Source organism: Heloderma suspectum, chromosome W, assembly GCF_057233095.1.
Source record: "Heloderma suspectum isolate Gila_16-S chromosome W, 16-S_ref, whole genome shotgun sequence".
NCBI classification, from domain to species: domain Eukaryota; kingdom Metazoa; phylum Chordata; class Lepidosauria; order Squamata; family Helodermatidae; genus Heloderma; species Heloderma suspectum.
The window spans coordinates 409,717-433,769 of record NC_139475.1 but is presented as its reverse complement, the minus strand read 5'-3'; the positions used below and the strand labels follow the sequence as shown (position 1 = coordinate 433,769).

At 50.8% G+C, this 24,053-nt stretch overlaps 1 protein-coding gene across 3 annotated transcripts; it reads left to right on the top strand.

Annotated features, from left to right (window-relative positions):
• The first annotated feature begins 3,803 nt into the window (after positions 1-3,803).
• LOC146333884 (borealin-like) lies at positions 3,804-16,412 on the top strand. Of its 3 annotated transcripts, none has more exons than XM_084825224.1 (11): positions 3,804-3,957; positions 5,030-5,142; positions 12,328-12,456; positions 12,563-12,597; positions 12,767-12,842; positions 12,947-13,083; positions 13,630-13,709; positions 14,011-14,112; positions 14,455-14,581; positions 14,882-14,968; positions 15,438-16,412. In XM_084825224.1, the coding sequence occupies exons 2-11, from the start codon at positions 5,046-5,048 to the stop codon at positions 15,480-15,482; spliced, it is 915 nt and encodes a 304-aa protein (XP_084681350.1). In that variant the 5' UTR covers positions 3,804-3,957; positions 5,030-5,045; the 3' UTR covers positions 15,483-16,412. The 3 variants fall into 3 exon arrangements, with proteins under 3 accessions (XP_084681350.1, XP_084681349.1, XP_084681348.1); XM_084825223.1 differs by having other exon boundaries at positions 3,955-4,069; XM_084825222.1 differs by having other exon boundaries at positions 3,955-4,166.
• The last annotated feature ends 7,641 nt before the right edge of the window (positions 16,413-24,053 follow it).

Here is a 24,053-nt window from a genome sequence, read left to right as displayed (position 1 = left end):
GACCTCCCCCCCCCCGGGTGCGTGCCAAGTCCAGTCCTGCTCTGCCTGAGGAGCGTCCCGGTAGCCCTAACAACGACCTTGTGAGGTAGCTCCGTGTTGCCTTATTTACTCATTATAGGAAGGATCTTAAAGGCAAAACTGCAGTACTTTGGCCACATAATGAGAAGACCGGGCACCCTGGAGAAGATGCTGATGCTAGGGAAAGTGGAAGGCCAGAGGAAGGGGGCCGACCAAGGGCAAGGTGGATGGCTATTCTGGAGGTGACGGGGCGCTGGGGGTGGCGACGGCCGACAGGAAGCTCTGGCGTGGGCTGGACCATGAAGTCAGGAAGAGTCGAAGCGACTGAACTAATAAGCAAGTCTGGGGGGGGGGGGGCTGACCTCAGGGAAACTACATTTGACACTGTCACTGATGGCAGATGTTGGAGACATGGTGCTTTGGAGGGAGGGGGCTTTCTATGGCTCTGTTCCTTTTCTTTCTGAACAGCTGTTGCCAGGTCTTGGTAGAGGGCCACATGCTGCAAAAATACCCCCCCCCCCTTGAAAATCCACTGCTCTTTTTCCAAGTGGCTGTTGCAAGGCCTTGCGCTGGGGTGGCTTCTGTTAAATGGGACCCACAGGAAGCCCCTGCAAGCGTCAGGACTGCCCTGCACCCCACTGCAGGAGGTGGCCTGGGCTGGCGGCTGCTGCCCACCAATGCCCAGCAGGCCCGTCCTTGTGTCCGGAGGGCTCTTGCAAGGTGGAGGGAGGGGAAACGGTCTGTGTGGTTTTATTCTGATACTGTGTCGCTATTCATTTGTGCGGTATTTGCACGCTTCCATGTCTCCGGAAATCATCGAAGTTCTCCCTTTTCGTCCCCTCAGTTTGTTCTGGAAAAGCCCCCCTGCACATGTTTAGGACACGTTCCTCTGTGCTCAGGTCCTCCATTCCCCTGCCTTGGACGTTCAGCTGGGCAGCCCTCCATCTTGGCTGGGCAGTTCGCACTGGCAGTCTGAGTGTGACGCGCTCTTTTTGGGGCACAGCCACTCGCGGGGGTTCAGCAGAGGGTCTTCCCTGCCCAGCGCATCCCTCTGCTGCCATCAGGTGGCCACTCACTCTGCACCCTCTTTTCGAGGCTTGTCTCTGTGACTGCACTGTGAAATTGCAGTCCCTTTGCTCCACGTTGTCATTAACAAACACGATGAGAACACAGAGGAGGACTAGCACAAAGCCCACGCCGTGATGTTTGACCAGTATAGTCCATTGGTCTTGAACTGGTGGTGGTTTTAACAGGTTTATATTAAGAGCAAGGGGACAAGAAAGAAGCTCTCTTTCTGTGGTTTTCCCCCTTTAATAGGGAAGAGGATCAGCAGATATAACTTATCTTTCAGCAACATATACTTGCAGAAATTCATTCTTAAAGGTACAAAAGCATCTGGGCACCTTACAGAGTATGGACTACGTGTGTACTGTGTAGTTAAAGTAGCTGACCCCCTATTAGCTGCTGTATTTTAGAATCACAACTTTAATTGCACCCCTTTTCAGATCATACTAGAGGTTTGGTGGAAATAGTGAAGATACAGGTGTGAGGAGATGGAGGCCATGAGGACAGTAAGCACAGAAGGTGTAAAAACAGCTTACCGTTTGCAGGCATGCCTGAATGAGTAAGCCACTTGAATACTTACACATAGCCTTTAAAACAAACTTACACAAGATTGTAGTTTGCATCTTGATGCTGAAGTCTGAAAAATATTTCAGGAATGCAAATCATATCGCCACTTACATGTATAAAGGGATCAGACTAAACAACTGGCTAGTCACGCACACCCCTTCAGAAGTTGAAGCTTTTCAATGCATGGAGCCAAACATCGCATCCCACACATCTGATTACTATAAATCAAACTGTTGCAAATTTAGTGGGAATTAACCCTAGGTAAGAATGTATACAACAAGCCTTTCAGTGTTACTTTGAAATATGATAACGGTATTTACTCTCAAGTAATCTTACACAGGATTGCCACATGAGCAGCCCTGTAACAAAGTATCAAAGGAAGGAGCAGTGCACGTCACTATACATAGTTTGGGGGTGTAAGCAGCCTTGCTCAGATGAAGACAGCACCACCCACACGATCAATCCCTGGGAAAATTCTTGAGCAGATGATAAAGCAATCCATCTGGAAGCACCTTGACAACAATGCCGTGATTACTCGAAGCCAACATGGATTTGTCAAAAACAAGTCCTGCCAGACAAATCTGATCTCATTTTTTGATCAAGTCACCTCCCTTGTGGACTGTGGGAATGCTGTAGGCATCATATACCTCGACTTCAGCAAAGCTTTCGACAAAGTGCCCCATGATCTCCTGATGAGCAAACTAGCTCGAAGTGGGCTAGATGAAACAACGATCTGGTGGATCTACAGTTGGCTACAGAATCGGACTCAAAGGGTGCTTCTCAATGGGACCTTCTCAAACTGGGGAGAGGTAACGAGTGGGGTACCGCAGGGCTCAGTCCTGGGCCCAGTGCTCTTCAACATTGTTATTAATGACTTGGAGGAGGAGCTGCAGGGAATGCTGATCAAATTTGCAGATGACACAGAATTGGGCGGGATAGCTAATACTTTGGAAGACAGAAATAAAATTCAAAGTGATCTGGATAGACTGGAGCGCTGGGCAGAAAACAAGAGAATGACATTTCATAGGGACAAATGCCCAGTTCTGCACCTAGGACAAAGAAACCAAATGCACAGTTACAAGATAGGGGATACGTGGCTCAACAACACTGCAAGCGAGAAGGATCTTGGAATTGTTGTCGATCACAAGCTGAATATGAGCCAACCATGTGATGTGGCTGCAAAAAAGGCAAATGCTCTTTTGGGCCGCATTCATAGAAGCATCGCTTCCAAATCCCAGGCAGTGCTAGTTCCCCTCTATTCAGCACTGGTTAGGCCTCATCTGGAGTACTGTGTCCAGTTCTGGGCGCCACACTTTAAGAAGGATGCAGACAAACTGGAGAGGGTTCAGAGCAGGGCAACAAAGATGATCAGGGGACTGGAAACAAAGCCCTATGAGGAGAGACTGAAAGAACTGGGCATGTTTAGCCTTGAGAAGGGAAGACTGAGGGGAGATAGGATAGCGCTCTTCAAGTACTTGAAAGGTTGCCACAGAGAGGAAGGCCAGGATCTCTTCTCAATCATCCCAGAGTGCAGGACACGGAATAATGGGCTCAAATTTCAGGAAGCCAGATTCTGGCTGAACATCAGGAAAAACTTCCTGACTGTTACAGCAATACGACAATGGAACCAATTCCCTAAGGAGGTGGTGGGCTCTCCCACGCTGGAGGCATTCAAGACGAGGCTGGACAGCCATCTGTCAGGGATGCTCTGACTTGTGGATTCCCGCACTGAACAGGGGGTTGGACTCGATGGCCTTGTAGCCCCCTTCCAACCCTACTATTCTATGATTCTATGACGTTGTGTGTAATAACGTTGTGTGTAATAGGGCCCCTTCCAACCCTACTATTCTGTGATTCTATGATCATCCTACTACACGGGCTTTCCAGTTGCTCACTAGTGTTAGTCTACAGGAGCAGAGGCAGTCCTGCTCTTCTATCTCACCAAGAATCATTGCTGCAAAAGAATCTGCTCCTAGGTGCTCTAGTTCGGCAGCAGCCTCCCCATTTCACCTGCCACTTCCCCTCCTGACTCATACAGTGAAACCTCAGCCACACCTCCAATGCCCAGCTGAAGATGGGGAACTTTGCATTTGTTGTTCTCCCGTCGTTCAGTCGTGTCCGACTCTTCGGGACCCCAGGCCTTCCTGTCCTGCGCTCTCTCCCGGCGTGTGCTCGGGTTCATTTGCATTAGTGCCCCCCCCCCCATCAGCCCGGCGTTGCAGCCCCGGCTGAAGTTACATTGAGTGATTCGGGAGGGGAAGGAGCAGCCGAAGATGGGGGCGTGGCAAGCCAAGCTCGGGGCATGAGGCAAGAAGGGATTCTGCTTCAAGCTGCACCGAGCGTGCGGGAAGTGCGCGCTGAGCGCTGCGTGGACGGCCTCTTCCCCGTTTCCGTCTCCGCGGGTCGCAGCCTGTGACGGGTGCGCGCAGGTCCCCGGGTGGCTGGCCCCGCGCTTTAGAAGGGAGAGGGGGCGGGCAGACGCGCCCCAGCATCTCGAAGGGGAGCACTCGGTGCCGGTACGACAGGGGCGCTGCTGGGCGCCGCGCTCGCGTGGTGCCCTCGCCACCGGGGACCCGGCCGGGGGCGAGGAGTAGGCGCCCCCCGGTTTCCGCCCTCACCCCCTCCCGGGCCCTGAAGGCCTCTGGGGCGTCCCACGGCCGTTTCCCCCGGGGGGCACCCCGCAGCGCTCCAGGCGCTTGGGCCTGCCGCCCCGTGCCGTTGGCCGGGCTGGCAGGCACTGCAGGCCCCAGCACCTGGTGGGCGCGTGATGCCGCCGCCCAGGTGGGCTGCTGGGGTTCGCTCCTGCTCCACATGCAGCCTGGCCCACACAAGCGGCCGCCTCGGTGAGCGTGTCGGCCCCAAGGGCGCTGCGGGAGTCTGTGCTGCCAGAGGCCCAGCCCCCCCCCCCCCCCGAAGCGGCCAGGGGCTTTTCGTCAGGTGGCGGCTGCCGCCCAGGGGGCTTCCAGACGAGGCTTTGACGGTGCCGCTGTTGCCCCGCTTCCTTCGCGGAAGGTCAGCGGGTGCCCAGATTGCGTCGTCCTCCATGTGCGGGCGTCCCGCGTTTTCCCGCCGCCGCTTCCGTCTCGTTCTGTGCTGTGGAACGTCCGTGGAGGGAAAAACCGAGACTCCTGCAGGAAGCCTCCTCCGTGGTAGCACCTGGAGCCCTCCGCCCAGAAGCCCGTCAGCGCCTGCTGGACACAGGCGAAGGCTTCCCTCTCTCCCTCCCCTCGCCCAGCTCTGCCCCGCCCTCGTCGGGTCACCCAGGACACAGGGGCTGCGTCTCGGTCCCTCCGCTCTGAGGAGGTGCGTCGGCAATCTGAGATTGCGTGCTGATGGCCCGTCTTATATAGAGTGGATCTTTCCCTCCACTTTCCCCCAGGATTTAGCTATTTGCCATGGCTTCAAAAAGGAAGAAACGCGCCAGACTCGCCACGAAGAATTCCTTCAAGAGCAAAAGAGTGGATGCATTTGTGAAGGATTTTGACCTGGAAGGTAACAGCCTCTCTTAGTTAACAGACACCTGTTGGGCTGTTAGGAAGGGGAGAACTATTCATTTTTCAACCTAGAAACAAATGAAGTCAAATCCTGAGCTCTAAGGATGGCTTTTAACTATCAGAAGATAAAAGCTGTTGAGCATCTGGCATCCCATCAGTCTGGATGACGTGTCAGTTGTTCAGGCAACCCAGAAACTCGATGGTCTTACAGGCCCCTTCATAGAATCATAGAATGGTAGGGTTGGAAGGGGCCTACACCTCCCGGGCTAATGCTTTCTACTGTCGTATTGCTCTAACAGTCAGGAAGTTTCTCCTGATCTGACTTCCTGTCACTTGAGCCCATTATTCTGTGTCCTGCACTCTGGGATGATCGAGAAGAGATCCTGGCCTTCCTCTCTGTGACAGCCTTTCAAGAACTTGAAGAGTGCTATCATATCCTTGATTGGGTGGCCAGTAGTAGACTCGGACCACCATGTTCCTTTTATTCTTTGCTGCATTTATTTTAACCCAGATGCTCTCGATGGGGCTACCAAGCTCATCCTCCTGTATTTCTGTGCAGATATAAGTATTTTTCACATATAGTGCAACCCCACCTCCCTTTCTGTTCCTCCTGCTCTTTTTCAACAAGTTATATCCTTCAACTGCTGTATTCCAGTCATGAGAGTCATCCCACCAAGTCTCAGTTATATCTATCAAGTCATAATTTCCCTCCTGTATTAAGAGTTGAAGTTTGTTTCCCATACTCTGGGCATTAGTATATAGACGTCGAAGACCATGTGCTTCATGGTCTGGCTTTCTTCCTACATGTTTGTGAAGACTATTTTGGGGCACTGTTAGAGCTGTTCTCTCCATTGCGGTGCATGAGCCTTCGTCCATTGTTACCCCCAACTTTACGTCTCCCTTCCCTGTAGGATTCAGTTTAAAGCCCTCCTGAAGGCTCCCTGCATTCTATGCAAACAATGGAATGCAAGTGGTCTCCTCTTAGCCCCATCGAGAGCATCTGGATCAAAATAAATGGAGCAAGGAATAAAAGGAACATGGTGGTCGGAGCCTACTTCCAGCCACCCAATCAAGGAGAAGACGAGGATGAAACTTTTGAAAAGCAAATAGCCAATGTTTCAAGGAACCATGATGTACTAGTAATGGGGGATGTCAATTTCCCCAATATTTGTTGGGAGAGGAATTCTGCAAAACGTGGCCCCCTCCAGGAAATTCCTGACTTGTGTGGCGGATAACTTCCTCCTACAGAAAGTGGAGGAAGGAACTAGAGGATCGGCTATCCTTGACTTGATCCTAACCAACAGAGATGACTTAGTGGATAAAGTAGCAGTTACAGGAACTCTGGGGGAAAGCGACCATGTTGTACTTGAGTTCTTGGTTCTAAGGGAAGCAAAAGCTGAGTGTAGTCAAACATGTACCTGGGATTTTAGGAAAGCTGATTTTAATAAACTCAGAACAATGATGAGGTCCCATGGTAAGCGACTCTAGCGAGAAAAGGGGTCCAAGATCGGTGGGAGCTTTTAAAAAAGGAAAATCCAATGTGGCTTCACAAAAAGCTTAGAGATGACCTGAAAACTAAAAAGGACACATATAGGAAGCGGAGAGAAGGCCAAGCAACAAAGGAAGAGTACAGGCAGGTAGCACAGAATTGCAGGGATGGTGTCAGGAAGGCTAAAGCTGAGAACGAGCTGAGGTTAGCGAGGGATGCTAAAAGCAACAAAAAGGCTTTCTTCAGCTATGTGCATGGTAAAAGACAGAGGAAAAAAATGGTTGTTCAGCTATTAAATAAGGATGGAAAAATGATAACAGATGACAAAGAAAAGGCAGAGGAGCTCAATTCCTACTTTGGCTCAGTCTTCTCCCAAAAGAGGGTCTATGACCCCACTGGCAAAGACGAAGTAAAGGCTGAAGGGGCAGGATTGCAGCTTGAGATCAATAGGCATATAGTCAAGGAACACCTAATGACTTTGAATGAGTTCAAATCTCCAGGCCAGATGAACTGCATCCTAGAGTAATAAAGGAACTGGCAGAAGAACTCTCAGAACCGCTGCCTATTCTCTTTGAGAAATCATGGAGGATGGGTGAAGTGCCAGATGACTTGTTGTTGTTGTTGTTGTTCAGTTGTGTCCGACTCTTCGTGACCCCATGGACCATAGCACGCCAGCCCTTCCTGTCCTGCGCTCTCCCGGAGCGTGCTCAAGTCCATATTCATTGCATCGGTGATGCTATCTAGCCATCTCATCCTCTGCCGTCCCCTTCTTCTTTTGCCTTCAATCTTTCCCAGCATCAGGGTCTTTTCCAGTGAGTTTTCTCTTCGCATTAGGTGGCCAAAATATTTGAGCTTCAGCTTCAGTATCTGTCCTTCCAATGAGCTGTCAGGGTTGATTTCCTTTAGGATTGACTGATTTGATCTACTTGCAGTCCAAGGGACTCGTAAGAGTCTTCTCCAGCACCACAGTTCAAAAGAATCGATTCTTCGGCGCTCAGCCTTCCTTATAGTCCAGCTCTCACAGCCATACGTTACTACTGGGAAAACCATACCTTTGATTATACGAACCTTTGTCGGCAAGGTGATGTCTCTGCTTCTTACTATGCTGTCTAGGTTCGCCATAGCTTTCCTCCCAAGGAGCAAGCATCTTTTAATTTCATGGCTACAGTCACCGTCTGCGGTGATCTTGGAGCCCAAGAAAATAAAATCTGTCACCGCTTCCATTTCTTCCCCTTCTATATGCCAGGAAGTGATGGTGCCAGATGCCATGATTTTAGTTTTTTTAATGCTGAGTTTCAAACCAGCTTTTGCACTCTCCGCTTTCACCCTCAACAAGAGGCTCTGTAGATCCTCTTCGCTTTCTGCCATTAGGGTGGTATCATCTGAGTATCTGAGGTTGTTGATAATTCTCCTGGCAGTCTTAATTCCGACCTGTGATTCATCCAACCTGGTGTTTCTCATGATGTACTCTGCATATAAATTAAATAAGCAGGGCGACAATATGCAGCCTTGTTGTACTCCTTTCCCAATTTTGAACCAATCAGTTCCATGTCCGTTTCTTACCGTTGCTTCTTGACCCTCGTACAGGTTTCTCAGGAGACAGGTAAGGTGGTCTGGTACTCCCATCTCTTTAAGGATTTGCCAGAGTTTGTTGTGATCCACACAATCAAAGGCTTTAGTGTAGTCAATGAAGCAGAAATAGACGTTTTTCTGGAATTCTCTTGTTTTCTCCATGATCCAGCAAATGTTGGCGATTTGATCTCTAGTTCCTCTGCCTCTTCTAAACCCAGCTTGTACTTCCGGTAGTTCTCGGTTCACATACTGCTGAAGCCTAGCTTGTAGGATTTTGAGCATAACCTTGCTGGCATGTGAAATGAGTGCAATTGTACCGTAGTTTGAACACTCTTTGGCATTGTCCTTCTTTGGAATTTGAATGTAAACTGACCTTTTCAGTGTTGTGGCCACTGTTGAGTGTTCCAAATTTGTTGGCATATTGAGTGCAGCGCTTTAACAGCATCATCTTTTAGGATCTTAAATAGCTCAGCTGGAATACTGTCATCTCCACTAGCTTTGTTGTTAGTAATGCTTCCTATGGCCCACTTGACTTCACTCTCTAGGATGTCTGGCTCAAGTTCAGTGACCGCACTCTCATGGGTGTCAGGGACATTAAGATCTTTCCTGTATAGTTCTTGTGTGTATTCTTTCCACCTCTTCTTAATCTCATCTGCTTCTGTTAGGTCCCTGCCTTCTTTGTCCTTTTCATGCCCGTCTTTGCACAGAACGTTCCCTTGATATCTCCGATTTTCTTGAAGAGATCTCTAGTCTTTCCCATTCTATCGTTTTCCTCAATTTCTTTGCATTGTTCAATTAAGAAGGCCTTCTTGTCTCTCTTTGCTATTCTCTGGAACTCTGCATTCAGTTGGATATATCTTCCCCTTTCTCCCTTGCTTTTCGCTTCCCGCTACTTGTAAAGCCTCATCAGACAGCCACTTTGCTTTCTTGCACTTCTTTTTCTTTGGGATGGATTTAGTTGCTGCCTCCTGAACAATGTTACAGACCTCCGTCCATAGTTCCTCAAGCACTCTGTCTATCAGGTCTAATCCCTTAAATCTATTCGTCTCCTCCACTGTATATTCATAAGGGATATGATTTAGGTCATACCTGAACGGTTTAGTGATTTTCCCTACGTTCTTCAATTTAAGCCGAAATTTTGCAACAAGAAGTTCATGGTCTGAGCCACAGTCAGCTCCAGATCTTGTTTTGACTGACTGTATAGAGCTTCTCCATCTTTGGCTGCAAAGGACATAATCAGTCTGATTTTGATATTGACCATCTGGTGATGTCCATGTGTAGAGTCGCCTCTTGTGCTGTTGGAAAAGAGTGTTTGCTATGATCAGCGTGTTCTCTTGGCAAAACTCTATTAGCCTTTGTCCTGCTTCATTTTGTAAACCAAGGCCATGCTTGCCTGTTATCCCGGTGATTTCTTGACTTCCTACTTTAGCATTCCAATCCCCTATGATGAAGACGACATCTTTAGGGCTCAGTCCTGGGCCAAGTGCTCTTCAACATTTTTATTAATGGCTTGGAGGAGGAGCTGCAGGGCATGCTGATCAGATTTGCAGATGACACAAAATTGGGCGGGATAGCTAATACTTTGGAAGACAGAAACAAAATTCAAAGTGATCTGGATAGACTGGAGCGCTGGGCAGAAAACAACAGAATGACATTTCATAGGGAGAAATGCCAAGTTCTGCACCTAGGACAAAGAAACCAAATGCACAGTTACAAGATGGGGGATATGTGACTCAACAACACTACAAGCGAGAAAGATCTTGGAATTGTTGTCGATCACAAGCTGAATATGAGCCAACAATGTGATGTGGCTGCAAAAAAGGCCAATGCTATTTTGGGCTGCATTCATCGAAGCATAGCTTCCAAATCCAGGGAAGTACTAGTTCCCCTCTATTCAGCACTGGTTAGGCCTCATCTGGAGAACTGTGTCCAGTTCTGGGCACCACACTTTAAGAAGGATGCAGACAAGCTGGAGAAGGTTCAGAGGAGGGCAACACAGACGATTAGGGCACTGGAAACAAAGCCCTATGAGGAGAGACTGAAAGAACTGGGCATGTTTAGCCTTGAGAAGAGAAGACTGAGGGGAGATATGATTGCACTCTTCAAGTACTTGAAAGGTTGTCACAGAGAAGAAGGCCAGGATCTCTTCTTGATGATCCCAGAGTGCAGGACACGGAATAATGGGCTCAAGTGACAGGAAGCCAGATTCCGGCTGAACATCAGGAAAAACTTCCTGACTGTTAGAGCAATACGACAATGGAACCAATTACCTAGGGAGGTGGTGGGCTCTCCCACACTGGAGGTATTCAAGATGAGGCTGGACAGCCATCTGTCAGGGATGCTCTGACTTGGATTCCTGCATTGAGCATGGGGTTGGACTCGATGGCCTTGTAGGCCCCTTCCAACCCTACTATTCTATGATCTTTTTTTGGTGTTAGTTCTAGAAGGTGTTGTAGGTCTTCATAGAACTGATCAACCTCAGCTTCTTCGGCCTCAGTGGTTGGCGCACTTGAATTACTGTGATGTTGCCTTGGATTCGTACTGAGATCATTCTATTGTTTTTGAGATTATACTCCAGTACTGCTTTTCCCACCCTTCTGTTGACTATGAGTGCTACTCCATGTCTTCTAAGGGATTCTTGCCCACAGTAGTAGATACAATGGTCACCTGAATTAAATTCGCCCATGCCTGTCCATTTTATTTCGCTGATTCCCAAGATGTCAATGTTCAATCTTGCCATCTCCTGTTTGACCACCTCCAGCTTACCTTGATTCATTGATCTGACATTCCTGGTTCCTAAACAATATTGTTCTTTACAGCGTCGGACTTTCTTTTCACCACCAGACACATCCACAGCTGAGTGTCCTTTCGGCTTTGGCCCAGCCGCTTCACTCTTTCTGGCGCTACTTGGGAATTCCCTCTGCTCTTCCCCAGTAGTATATTGGACACCGTCCGACCTGAGGGGCTCATCTTCCGGCGTCATCTCTTGTAGCCTTGTGATACGTTCCATGGGGTTTTCTTGGCAGGAATACTGGAGTGGGTTGCCATTTCCTTCTCCAGTGGACCACATTTTGTCAGAACTCTCCGCCATGACCTGTCCGTCTTGGGTGGCCCTGCACGGCATAGCTTATGGCTTCACTGAGTTACGCAAGCCCCTTCGCCACAGCAAGGCAGTGATCCATGAACGGGGCCAGATGACCGGAGGAGGGCTAATGTCCCTATCTTCAAAAAGGGTAAAAAGGAGGAACCTGGGAACTACAGACCAGTCAGTCTGATATCAATCCCTGGGAAAATTCTGGAGCAGAATTCTGCTTCTGTAGTCCCTAGACCAGCTAGAGCAGCTTGCTCTGCTCTGCTTTGCTCAGCTGGGAGGCAGGAAACAGACTGATTCTGTGATTCTATGAAACTCCTGATGATGGGGAGCCTGACCTGGGACACAGGAGCGGATGGGGCGGCTCTTGCCCCCGACCTTTCAGTGGCAGAGGTTGACTGCCTGGGCTCCAGGATCAGGCCGCCTTGGCTGTGCTTGGCTTTTGTGTTCTCTACCTAAGGAGGGTCACTTGGCCTTTCATCGTCTGGCCCAGAAGTTTCTTTCCTAACAAGCTTTTGTTTTGTTTGGGTGAGGCGAATAGTTCTCTGAGCTGACCCCCTGGGAATATTGAGCCGCAGGGAACACAGCACAGTGACATGCATATCTTATTCTGCTTGCTGTATAACACTTTGAGCCTTGTGCAAAGTCCATCCGGCTCAGGATCGTCTACTGACTGGCAGCAGCTCTCCAGCGTTTCAGGCGGAATCTTTCCCAGCCAGACTACCTGGACTGAGTCTGGGAGCTTTTGCATGCAACGCAGGTGTTCTGTCACTGAGTCTCTGCCAGATACATATCTAAATGCTTAAATAGATCTTAACCTTTGCAAGTGGAGCACCGTTGACCCTTGTCCTGCAGGAGTTAATGGCGGTGCAACCCTGAGCATCGCTTGTGGAGGTCACGAGAGATTGGCAGACTCTCTAAGTGGAATCCAAGAGAGAGACTCTCCAGGATTCGAAGCTTGCCCGAACTCTCAAGTGGGAGGGATCTGTACCTCCAGGTTTAGTCATGCCCTTCTCTCCATCCTTTTTTAGTCAAAGAACGCCTGGATCAGTTGAGGGTGGCTGGCAAGAGGCTCCAGAAGGAAGTGAGCGAAATGTATGACATAGAGCTCCTCCGCCTTCCTGTGGCCCTGAGGGAGATGAAGTGGCTCAGTTACATTGGTATGTTCCTCTGACCCTTGCTAGCAGAAGGATGAGGCTCTTCTGTCTCCCTTGGCACGGTTTGGTTCTGTTCTAATCAAGGCACCTTCCTTCTCTTTAACTCTAGAAGGAAGTGAAAAGTTGATGGAGAACACAGCCTTGGTAGGTAGCATCTATTCACCCCATGTAAATCTGCCCCATGGAGCTCTGGTGCTGTTCTTGGTTTGGGTGGCAGATCCTGGGAGAGCCTGCCAGGCCTCCTCCCTGGTTGTCCCAGTGAAACTGCCTTTCTTCAGCCAAGAGCACAGTCTTGTCTTTGCTTTGGTTTCAGATGGATGCGGACATGCGGGAAATCACCAAGCTGGCATCTGAGGCCATTTACACCCCTCTCGAAACTGTCAGGCAAGGTCAGTGGGAGGCCTGCATGCCATAGCTTAGAGTGCGTTCTCTCTTTCGGCAAGTCCCTCATGAACAGTTGGTGATCCTGTGTGTGTTTTTGACTGACTCTCAGCCAGGAAAGACAAGCGGACCGTTGAAGCCATTGACGAGGAGCCGGGGGTGCCTATGCTGCCTGCAGGCAAGAGGACCAGGCAGGAGAATGAGGCTGCCAGAGCCCCAGAGCCCATTCCTGGGACTCTGCACTGGAAGGTGGGGCTCCGTGGGTTTGCCCGTGGTTCTGCTCAGCTGATGCAGCTTTTCTTCTTGCAGGCCAAGGGCCCGGCTTCAGGAGCTGCCCGCACCCGGAAGCCTTTGCGTACTTGGCATCGGCACCGGCTGTGCTGAGTGAGGCCGCTCCACTTTCCACCTGGCCTGTGGGCCTGCCATGAGTGCGAAACGCCCCAGGGGAGGCACGAGCCTGGAGTCTGCCCTTGGGTAGTCCTTTGAGCATAGAATCCCCCCCCCCAGGGGGGGAGAGGATTACTTCATGTGCAGTCCCTGCACAACAGGAGGTGTGGAAGTGTCTCGGGGCCAGTTAGATGCACACAGAAATGCTTCTGCCGGCTTCCCCTCTGAAACGGCTGCAGTCCAGCACCACGTGCGCCTTGCAGTGGAGATGGGCTGGCCGCTGGGTCTCTGGCTGTGGCAGACTAGGACTCTGCTGCAGGCTCTTTCCTGCTGCCCAAGCAGAGTACTGCACCAATCCTGTCCACAAGCCACAGAAGGGCCACATGATGCTCTGTTTCCGTGTTCCAGGCAAAGACATCAGCCAACAAGGCCCAAACATCTCAGGGGGGCAGGCCTCCCTCGGCCATGTCTACTTCTCTCTGTGAAAGGTAAAGGGGTAGGGAAGAGGCAGGCGCCCTGGCGTCCTCCAGGGGCTTTGGACCTCAGCGCCCATGTTCCCTGGCCATGGGCCATACCGGTTGGAGCTAATGGGGGTTATAGTCAGGAACGTCTGAAGGGCAGCAGGTTTCCTGCCTCTGGGGTGGGGAGTGCAGAGCCGGGTGGGGGCCTCCCTTCTGTGGTCTGGCTGGCTTGGATCCCTTGGGGCATTGAGTTGAGGGGCTTGTGACAGTCAACTGCTGCAGTGAGGTCAGCTGGCCCTGGAGACGTTTTCCACTCGCTTTTTAACAGGACAAGGAAAGCGAATGTTGTCACTGTGGTCAGCCAGGCAGCCCACGGCCCCACCTTTGGGGGCACCCCCCCCCCTGCAGTGACTCCAAAGGTTGATGTCAGGTGAGCCACCCCGTCTCTCTGTCTGCCACGTTTGCACTGGGTGGGCGAAGGGCCCTAACCCCTGCTTGGCCCTCGGAGACCAGAGCTGCTGCAGCCACTGTTCAGACAGGGTCTGCCTGTCCCCCTTCTGCTCTTGCTCTGAGGGCTCGTGTGCCAGCCCCCCCCCCCCCCGCCCGCCCGCCCGCCTGCCTGCCCGCCCGCCTCCAGAGCATGTCCTTCCCTGTTACTGCTGGCTTGGCTCTAGGGCTTTCCCTTGTCTCATCAGATGTGTTTCAGGCTTCGGTTCTCCTTGGGAAAGGCTGTTCAGCCGCCATTTGGGGATGTCTGTCTTCTTTCCTTCAGCATTTTCCAGACCCCAGGTCTGCGGGCCCCTGCTGCGCATGAGCGCGTGTTCAGCATCACTGCAAATGGCAGCCCTCTTGCAAGCGGCAATGAGATATTGTTCACGCTTCCTGTGGGCGCAGGGGAGGTAAGGCAGAGGTCTGTGGCCATCTGGGTCAGGGGCAGAGAAACGCTCTGGAGAGGGCAAAGAGCTAACGGTCAGACAGTGCTTCAGAAGAGAAAGAAATGTGGCAGTAATTCACTGGGGCTGTTGAGCTTGGTGCCTAAGTTCCATTGGAGAACGGCAAGGTCCCTTTTGTTTCTTCACACTGGCTGCCTTATGCTCTCTGCCTCCCGCCCTGGAAGACGTGATCCTTTATCGGTCCCGTCTGCACTGAGCCAAGCAGTGCTGCCTGTGGCATGATGCCCTCTGCTCTCCTCTGCACAGTGCATCCGTTTGAGAGCTAGCGAGCTCTCCGAGAGGCACCTGATGTGCCTGAGTGCGGGCGCGCTTGGAAGCGTGGAGAAGATGGCAGTAAGTCTCTGCTTGTGCCTTTGCTCCTTTTTGGCCTTGAATCGCGCCCCCCTCTGCCTTTCCAGAGGCTCTTCTTTGGATTTTGAGGGTGGGGGTGGGGTGGCCCAGGCTGCACCTCAGCACTCGGGGGGAGGCAGGGGGGAGCATACCAGTTCCCCACCCTCTGCCGTGTAGGAGTGTCTTCCGGAGGGGGGTGGGGTTTCCTTGCAGTGCCATTCTGAGCAGAACTGCAGCCTCTTGGTCAGGCCTCCCCCCGCCTTTTCCCCAGGTGGAGGTGCCGGCTAAGCAGGGGTGGGGGAGGGACCTTCCGCCCCAGCACTGCGAGCCCCAGCAGCAGCCAGCAGGGCCTGCTGACCACAGAGGTGGTCCAGCCTTGGAGGTCCTCTCAGGTTCCTGGCCAAGCCCAGCATTGCCTTCCGGGGGGAGCTCTGCTGCTTGACTGAAGCTGCTCTTCTCTCCTTATGTCTAGACTCACCTTCTATGTCTCTGTAGCAGTGTGATGAGCCACAAGTGAAAATTATGGACACAGTTAAGATTGTTATTTGTTGGAACTTTTTATCCATGTCTACAGTTTTTAGGAGTGTTTTGAAATGTGAATAAAACGTTTTCTTCAGGCACCTGAGAATATCTTCTCTTCTCTTTTGGGATACATGTCACAATGGATTACTGAGCTAGTTGGAGGTGAACAGGGTTTATTTGTGATGTGGCTGAAACATCAGAAGAGCCCCGATGGATCAGACCAGAGGCCCACCTGGTCCCACACCTGGTTTCTCCCAGCGGCCCACCAGGTGTGCCGGGAAGCCCACCAGCGGGGCAAGAGTGCAGTAGGCCCCTCCCCCTGCAGTTGTCCCCCGGCGCTGGTGCTCAGGGACAGGCTGCCAGCCCCTGAACCCGACGGCTCCATGCAGCCCTGCTAACAGCATCCACTGCTGGTTCCAGCCTCCATCCATTTGTCTGTTCCCCTTTTAAAGGAGGGTCAACTGATCTGGCACGTTGCACATTCTCCTTCTAACTGCTGCCTGGAGTATTCCACGAGAAAGGTGGGAAACAGTAAGTCAGCCTCAGTGTCAGGGTGGACACTGAGCCCATAGAACCTCAGAGCAGTTCTGATTCTGAGGAGGAACAGCCGTCTGTGGGAGAGGAGCGCGTTCATCCCTCCCAGGCCCTGCAGCTGGCAGAGATTCCTCCTGCCGCAAACAGCGACGAGGTATGGAGGGCGCGGAAAAGAGGCGTAGTGCCCGTTTGGCGCGCAAGCAACAGTTGCGTCCAGAGGACCCAAGGGAAAAGTGGAGGGACTCTCCCTAGCCCATAAGTTCAGGGTCTACAAGTGACTCTCATTCAAACAGGGACCAACTGTTTCCAACCCGGGGCATAGGTTACTCCGCTGTTCATAGCTTAGTCGCTGGTGATAGAGTTATTAAGTTGTAAAAGGAATAAAGCCTTGAAAATAATCCTTTGTCTGTGTCTGGAGTTGGTTACTGGGGTAGACTGAAAGAGGCCAGCTAGGGCCTCCTGACACTCAGTCGTGCCCTGTAGCTCTGCAGGAAAGCCAGTGTGGGGTTGCAGGCAAAGAGCTGGGCTCGGGGAACTGTGGTAAGGGCTGTCTGTCTGTCACAGTCCAGCCGTGCCCCCCACACTCACACATCTGGTGCCCTCCTGATGTGACAGACTACAACTCTTATCTTCCCCAACCAGCATGGCCAATGTTGATGGGAACTATAGTCCAACACACCTGGAGGACATCAGGTAGAGGGAAGCAATGGCCGTATATTCCACTAAATGGTCCATAGAGGATTAGTAGCCTCATTTGTGCAAGCAGTCCCTGAGCATACACAGAATGCACACTGGAAGCCACGCTGAGCTGCAAAAATATCACGACAGATTCAAGAATATATCTCTGCTTTCTCATAACCACCCTCTTGGCAAGGCTACTAAGGCCTTGGCTTGGAGCTGTGACAGAAGCCGTTCCTCTGTGGACCCTGCTTTCCTTATAAACCCATGTCCTGGGAAATTAAGAGAGCTGGCTGACCTGTAAGGAGTATGTGGAAAGGACAACAGGTTCAACCCCCAAGAGCCTGCATTTAACTAAAGTGGAGTTCATCTCACCTGCTCTAAGACAGGGTGTTTTGCTGTAGACCGGTGGGGTTCGAAAGGAGGCCGTCCTCAAATGCCCTTCCTTGAATCATAGAATCATGGAATAGTGCTCCCTGCTCAATGCAGGAATCCAAGTCAGAGCATCCCTGTCAGATGGCTGTCCAGCCTCATCTTGAATACCTCCAGTGTGGGAGAGCCCACCACCTCCCTAAGTCATGGGTTCCATTGTTGTATTTCTCTAACAGTCAGGAAGTTTTTCCTGATGTCAGCTGGAATCTGGCTTCCTGTCACTTGAGCCCATTATTCCATGTCCTGCACTCTGGGATGATCAAGAAGAGATGCTGGCCTTCCTCTCTCTGACAACCTTTCAAGTACTTGAAGAGTGCTATCATATCTCCCCTCAGTCTTCTCTTCTCAAGGCTAAACATGCCCGTTCTTTCAGTCTCTCTTCGTAAGGGTTTGTCTCCAGTCCCCTGATCATCTTTGTTGCCCTCCTCTGAACCCTCTCCAGCTTGTCTGCATCCTTCTTAAAATGTGGTGCCCAAAACTGGACACAGTACTCCAGATGAGGCCTAACTATTGCTGAGTAGAGGGGAACTAGTACTTCCCGGGATTTGGAAGCTATGCTTCTATGAATGCAGCCCAAAAGAGCATTTGCCTTTTTTGCAGCCACCTCACATGGTTGGCTCATATTCAGCTTGTGATCGACAACAATTCCAAGATCTTTCATAACAATGTTGAAGAGCACTGGGCCCAGGACTGAGCCCTGCGGTTAGGGATGTACGAAAGTTCCGCCACGGTTCTCGGGGAGGCCAAATACCAGTGCATTCGGCCCCCCAAAATCGGTGGTGGAATGGCCTGCTACCCCCCCACTCCCCCCCGGGACGGGACTTACCTGGGGCGTGTCTTCCTGGCGGCGGCGGCTCCGGTGGCGGTTTGGCGGTGGCGGCTGCAGCGGCTGGTCTTCCGACCGGCCGCCGCCACCACCATTTCCAGGTTTAAAAAACAACAAAAAATTGTGATAGGCTACGTAAAGATTTACGTAGCCTATCATGGCTAGATTTTAAAAAAACACCATGATAGGCTACGTAAATGTTTAGGTAGCCTATCACGGCTGATTAAAAACAAAAAACAAAAAACGTGCGTACGCAAATGGCGGCGCCCATGGGCGCCGCCATTTGTGTTCCTTATTTTGGCACGTCTTAGTCTACGTAAACATTTACATAGACTAAGACGGCAAAAATAAGGGGAACGCAAATAGCGTAGATGCGACGCTATTTGCGTTCCCTTAATGGCTATGGCCGCCGCCATTTGCGTCCCTCCTAGCCAGCAGCCGGATGTCTGGCTGCTGGCAGAGCCGGACAGCGGCTCCGCAGAATCGCTGCGGAGCACAGCTGGCCGGCCAGGATTCCGGGGGGGGGGGGAGGAACAGAGCACCTCCCCCCCCGGTGAGGATTCCGGGGGGAGGGACAGAACGCCTCCCCCCGCACCATCAGCATAATCCCTGAAAGGTAAGTACCTTTCGTACATCCCTACCTGCGGTACCCTGCTTGTTACCTCTCCCCAGTCTGAGAAGATCCCCATTGATAAGCACTCTTTGAGTCCGATTCTGTAGCCAACTGTGGATCCACCGGATCGTTGTTTCATCTAGCCCACTTTGAGCTAGTTTGCTCATCAGGAGATCACGGGGCACTTTGTTGAAAGCTTTGCTGAAGTTGAGGTATATGATGTCCACAGCATTCCCAAGTCCACACGGGAGGTGACCTGATCATAAAATGAGATCAGAGTCGTCTGGCAGGATTTGTTCTTGACAAATCCATGTTGGCTTCGAGTAATCACGGCATTGTTTTCAAGGTGCTTCCAGATGGATTGCTTTATCATCTGCTCCAGAATTTTCCCAGAGATTGATGTCAGACTGACTGGTCTGTAGTTCCCAGGTTCCTCCTTTTTACCCTTTTTGAAGATAGGGACCACATTAGCCCTCCTCCAGTCATTTGGCACTTCATCCATCCTCCATGATTGCTCAAAGATAATAGACAGTGGTTCTGAGAGCTCTTCTGCCAGTTCCTTTATTACTCTAGCATGCAGTTCATCTGGCCCTGGAGATTTGAATTACTTCACTCATTCAAAGTAATTAGGTGTTCCTTGACCATATGCCTATTGATCTCAAGCTGCAATCCTGCCCCTTCAGCCTTTACTTCGCCTTTGCCAGCAGGGTCACAGACTCTCTTTTGGGAGAAGACAGAGCCAAAGTAGGAATTGAGCACCTCTGCCTTTTCTTTGTCATCTGTTATCATTTTGCCATCCTTATTTAATAGCTGAACCACCATTTCTTTCCTCGGTCTTCAAAACTGGGAAAGGAGTACGATAAGGCTGTATATTGTCACCCTGCTTATTTAACTTATATGCAGAGTACATCATGAGAAACGCCAGGTTGGATGAATCACAGGTCGGAATTAAGACTGCCAGGAGAATTATCAACAACCTCAGATACTCAGATGATACCACCCTAACGGCAGAAAGCGAAGAGGATCTACAGAGCCTCTTGTTGAGGGTGAAAGCGGAGAGTGCAAAAGCTGGTTTGAAACTCAGCATTAAAAAAACTAAAATCATGGCATCTGGCACCATCACTTCCTGGCATATAGAAGGGGAAGAAATGGAAGCAGTGACAGATTTTATTTTCTTGGGCTCCAAGATCACAGCAGACGGTGACTGTAGCCATGAAATTAAAAGATGCTTGCTCCTTGGGAGGAAAGCTATGGCGAACCTAGACAGCATAGTAAGAAGCAGAGACATCACCTTGCCGACAAAGGTTCGTATAATCAAAGGTATGGTTTTCCCAGTAGTAACGTATGGCTGTGAGAGCTGGACTATAAGGAAGGCTGAGCGCCGAAGAATCGATGCTTTTGAACTGTGGTGCTGGAGAAGACTCTTACGAGTCCCCTGGACTGCAAGGAGGTCAAATCAGTCAATCCTAAAGAAAATCAACCCTGACAGCTCATTGGAAGGACAGATACTGAAGCTGAAGCTCAAATATTTTGGCCACCTAATGCAAAGAGAAAACTCACTGGAAAAGACCCTGATGCTGGGAAAGATTGAAGGCAAAAGAAGAAGGGGACGGCAGAGGATGAGATGGCTGCAACACGTTGCCTGTGGGCCTGCCATGAGTGCGAAACGCCCCAGGGGAGGCACGAGCCTGGAGTCTGCCCTTGGGTAGTCCTTTGAGCATAGAATCCCCCCCCCAGGGGGGGAGAGGATTACTTCATGTGCAGTCCCTGCACAACAGGAGGTGTGGAAGTGTCTCGGGGCCAGTTAGTGCTCTTTGGCGTTGCCCTTCTTTGGAATTGGAATGTAAACTGACCTTTTCCAGTCTTGTGGCCACTGTTGAGTGTTCCAGATTTGTTGGCATATTGAATGCAGCACTTTAACAGCATCATCTTTTAGGATTTTAAATAGCTCAGCTGGAATACTGTCATCTCCGCTAGCTTTGTTGTTACTAATGCTTCCTAAGGCCCACTTGACTTCACTCTCTAGGATGTCCGGCTCAAGTTCAGTGACCGCACTATCATGGCTATCAGGGACATTCAGATCTTTCCTGTATAGTTCTTCTGTGTATTCTTGCCACCTCTTCTTAATCTCATCGGCTTCTGTTAGGTCCCTGCCTTCTTTGTCCTTTATCATGCCCGTCTTTGCACAAAACGTTCCCTTGAGATCTCCAATTTTCTTGAAGAGATCTCTAGTCTTTCCCATTCTGTTGTTTTCCTCGATTTCTTTGCATTGTTCATTTAAGAAGGCCTTCTTGTCTCTCCTTGCTATTCTCTGGAACTCTGCATTCAGTTGGGTATATCTTCCCCTTTCTCCCTTGCTTTTCGCTTCCCTTCTTTCGTGAGCTACTTGTAAAGCCTCATCAGACAGCCACTTGGCTTTCTTGCATTTCTTTTTCTTTGGGACGGATTTCGTTGCTGCCTCCTGAACAATGTTACGGACCTCCGTCCATAGTTCCTCAGGCACTCTGTCTATCAGGTCTAATCCCTGAAATCTATTCCTCACCTCCACTGTATATTCATCAGGGGTCATACCTGAACGGTTTAGTGGTTTTCCCGACGTTCTTCAATTTAAGCCGAAATTTTGCAAGAAGCAGCTCATGATCTGAGCCACAGTCAGCTCCAGGTCTTGCTTTTACTGACTGTATGGAGCTTCTCCATCTTTGGCTGCAAAGGACATAATCAATCTGATTTCGATATTGACCATCTGGTGACGTCCATGTGTAGAGTCGCCTCTTGTGCTGTTGGAAAAGAGTGTTTGCTATGATCAGCATGTTCTCTTGGCAAAACTCTATTAGCTTTTGTCCTGCTTCATTTTGTACACCAAGGCCATGCCTGCCTGTTATCCCGGTGATTTCTTGACTTCCTACTTTAGCATTCCAATCCCCTATGATGAAGAGGACATCTTTTTTTGGTGTTAGTTCTAGAAGGTGTTGTAGGTCTTCATAGAACCGATCAGCCTCAGCTTCTTCGGCCTCAGTGGTTGGGGCATAGACTTGAATTACTGTGATGTTGAATGGTTTGCCTTGGATTCGTACTGAGATCATTCTATCATTTTTAAGATTGTACCCCAGTACTGCTTTTCCCACCCTTTTGTTGACTATGAGTGCTACTCCATTTCTTCGAAGGGATTCTTGCCCACAATAGTAGATATGATGGTCACCTGAATTAAATTCGCCCATGCCTGTCCATTTTAGTTTGCTGATTCCCAAGATGTCGATGTTCAATCTTGCCATCTCATGTTTGACCACCTCCAGCTTACCTTGATTCATTGATCTGACATTCCAGGTTCCTAAACAATATTGTTCTTTACAGCATCGGATTTTCTTTTCACCGCCAGACACATCCACAGCTGAGTGTCCTTTCGGGTTTGGCCCAGCCGCTTCACTCTTTCTGGCGCTACTTGGAAATACCCTCTGCTCTTCCCCAGTAGCATATTGGACACCTTCCGACCTGAGGGGCTCATCTTCCGGCGTCATATCTTTTAGCCTTGTGATACATTCCATGGGGTTTTCTTGGCAAGAATACTGGAGTGGGTTGCCATTTCCTTCTCCAGTGGACCACATTTTGTCAGAACTCTCTGCCATGACCTGTCCGTCTTGGGTGGCCCTGCACGGCATAGCTTATGGCTTCACTGAGTTACGCAAGCCCCTTCGCCACAACAAGGCAGTGATCCATGAAGGGGAAGGCCTGGATATTAAACTATTAAACTATACCTTCTGTGTGGGGTGAACATACGTGGCTGGTGACAATATAAATACATGTGCTGGGAGTCAGAAAAAGATTCTGCCCAAGAGTGGGACTTGGTTGTGGGTGTATTTGGCTAGGGTGAAGGTTGAGGAGCTTGTAGAATCATAGAATAGTAGGGTTGGAAGGGGCCTACAAGACCATTGAGTCCAGCCCCCTGCTCAGTGCAGGAATCCAGGTCAGAGCATCCCTGGCAGATGGCTGTCCAGCCTCGTCTAGCAGCTACAGTATCGCCTGAGTCCTTCAGAATTCTCACTAAGCAGCCTTGAAACCCACAAAATAAATATTAGCATTCCCTCATGTACAGAATATCCCTTTAATACATTAACTTGCTTAATAGTTCATCTTGTCTCTGGTGTTGGTGCCCGTAAACCTCTTACACTGTTTATATCCATCTCTGGCCGCTCCAAAGGACACTTGGCTATTATGGCCCCATGCAAGGAGCGGGGATTGCTAGGGCCACCACTGTAGGTACTCCTTCATCACACACACGAGGAATATTGGGGCCCCTGCTGTTTTCCGTGGAGCTGCTGCCATGACTCCACCGTATTCTTAAGGCCATTCAGAAGTACGGGAGATTTGTAAGGGTAAAAATAATCCCAGAGAGTTTTAGTAACCCTCACACGTGCGACCCATTTAACATGGCGTTTATCGACGGTTACGTTAGACTGCAGCCACCTTGTACTTATTACATTCTGATTTCATTGTCTGTTTGGAGACGATCCCTAGAAACTGCTCTGTTAGGGGTCACAGCAGTTGCGCCCTGAAACCACGTAGCAAGGACGTATTTCAACTTGGAATTGTTTTCTAGAAAAACAACTGTTCATCTGCCGCAGGCACCTCGATCTGCGCGCGGCCCCGAGGCCCGGCGGCTTAGCGAAGTTCTGGGAGGGGGAGGGGGAGGGGGAGGGGGAGGGGCTCCCGACGCGAATTGGCCGGGCCCGGCTGGAGCGTGCAAGGTCGGTTCTGATTGGCTGGGGAGTGTAGCCTCGCGCGGGAAAGGGCGGCTGCAGCCGGTCCGGCTCTGATCGCCGGCGCGGCGCGGCGCTTGAGAACGCGCGGGAGAGAGCTGAGGAGAACGCGCGTCTCCGAGGCCTGCGGGGAGCCGCTGCTAAGTTGTTAGCAAGCGACCCGCTTTCATGTGGGGTTTTGCACGTGGCAGAGCTGCTCCCTCCGCGCAGTCGGTTGAAGCTCAGCCCTCCGCACGGCCTGTGCCTGTGCTGCAGAGGGGCCTCTCGCGGTGCGTGGGGGAGCGTCCCTCCATTCGCCACGCGCGGAGTAGACCAGGCCTCTGGGAGACGGCCGAACGTGTCTGCTTCCCCTGTGGCCGTCAAGCTGGGTGAGTGGCGGTGAGCCAGGCGAGTAGATGTGACCTCTGCGATTCTTACTGCCCTGGTCTGAAACGCTGCTCCCCTCCACCATTCAGGCCTTGTTTCTCTCTCAGCAGTCTCAGGAACCCCAAACCCCCATTCAGGGCCATCGAGTCCAACCCCCTGCTCAGTGCGGGAATCCAAGTCAGAGCATCCCTGACAAATGGCTGTCCAGCCTCGTCTTGAAGGCCTCCGGTGTGGGAGAGCCCACCACCTCCCCAGGTAATTGGTTCTACTGTTGCATTGCTCTTACAGTCAGGAAGGTTTTCCTGATGTTCAGCCGGAATCTGGCTTCCTGTCACTTGAGCCCATTATTCCGTGTCCTGCTCT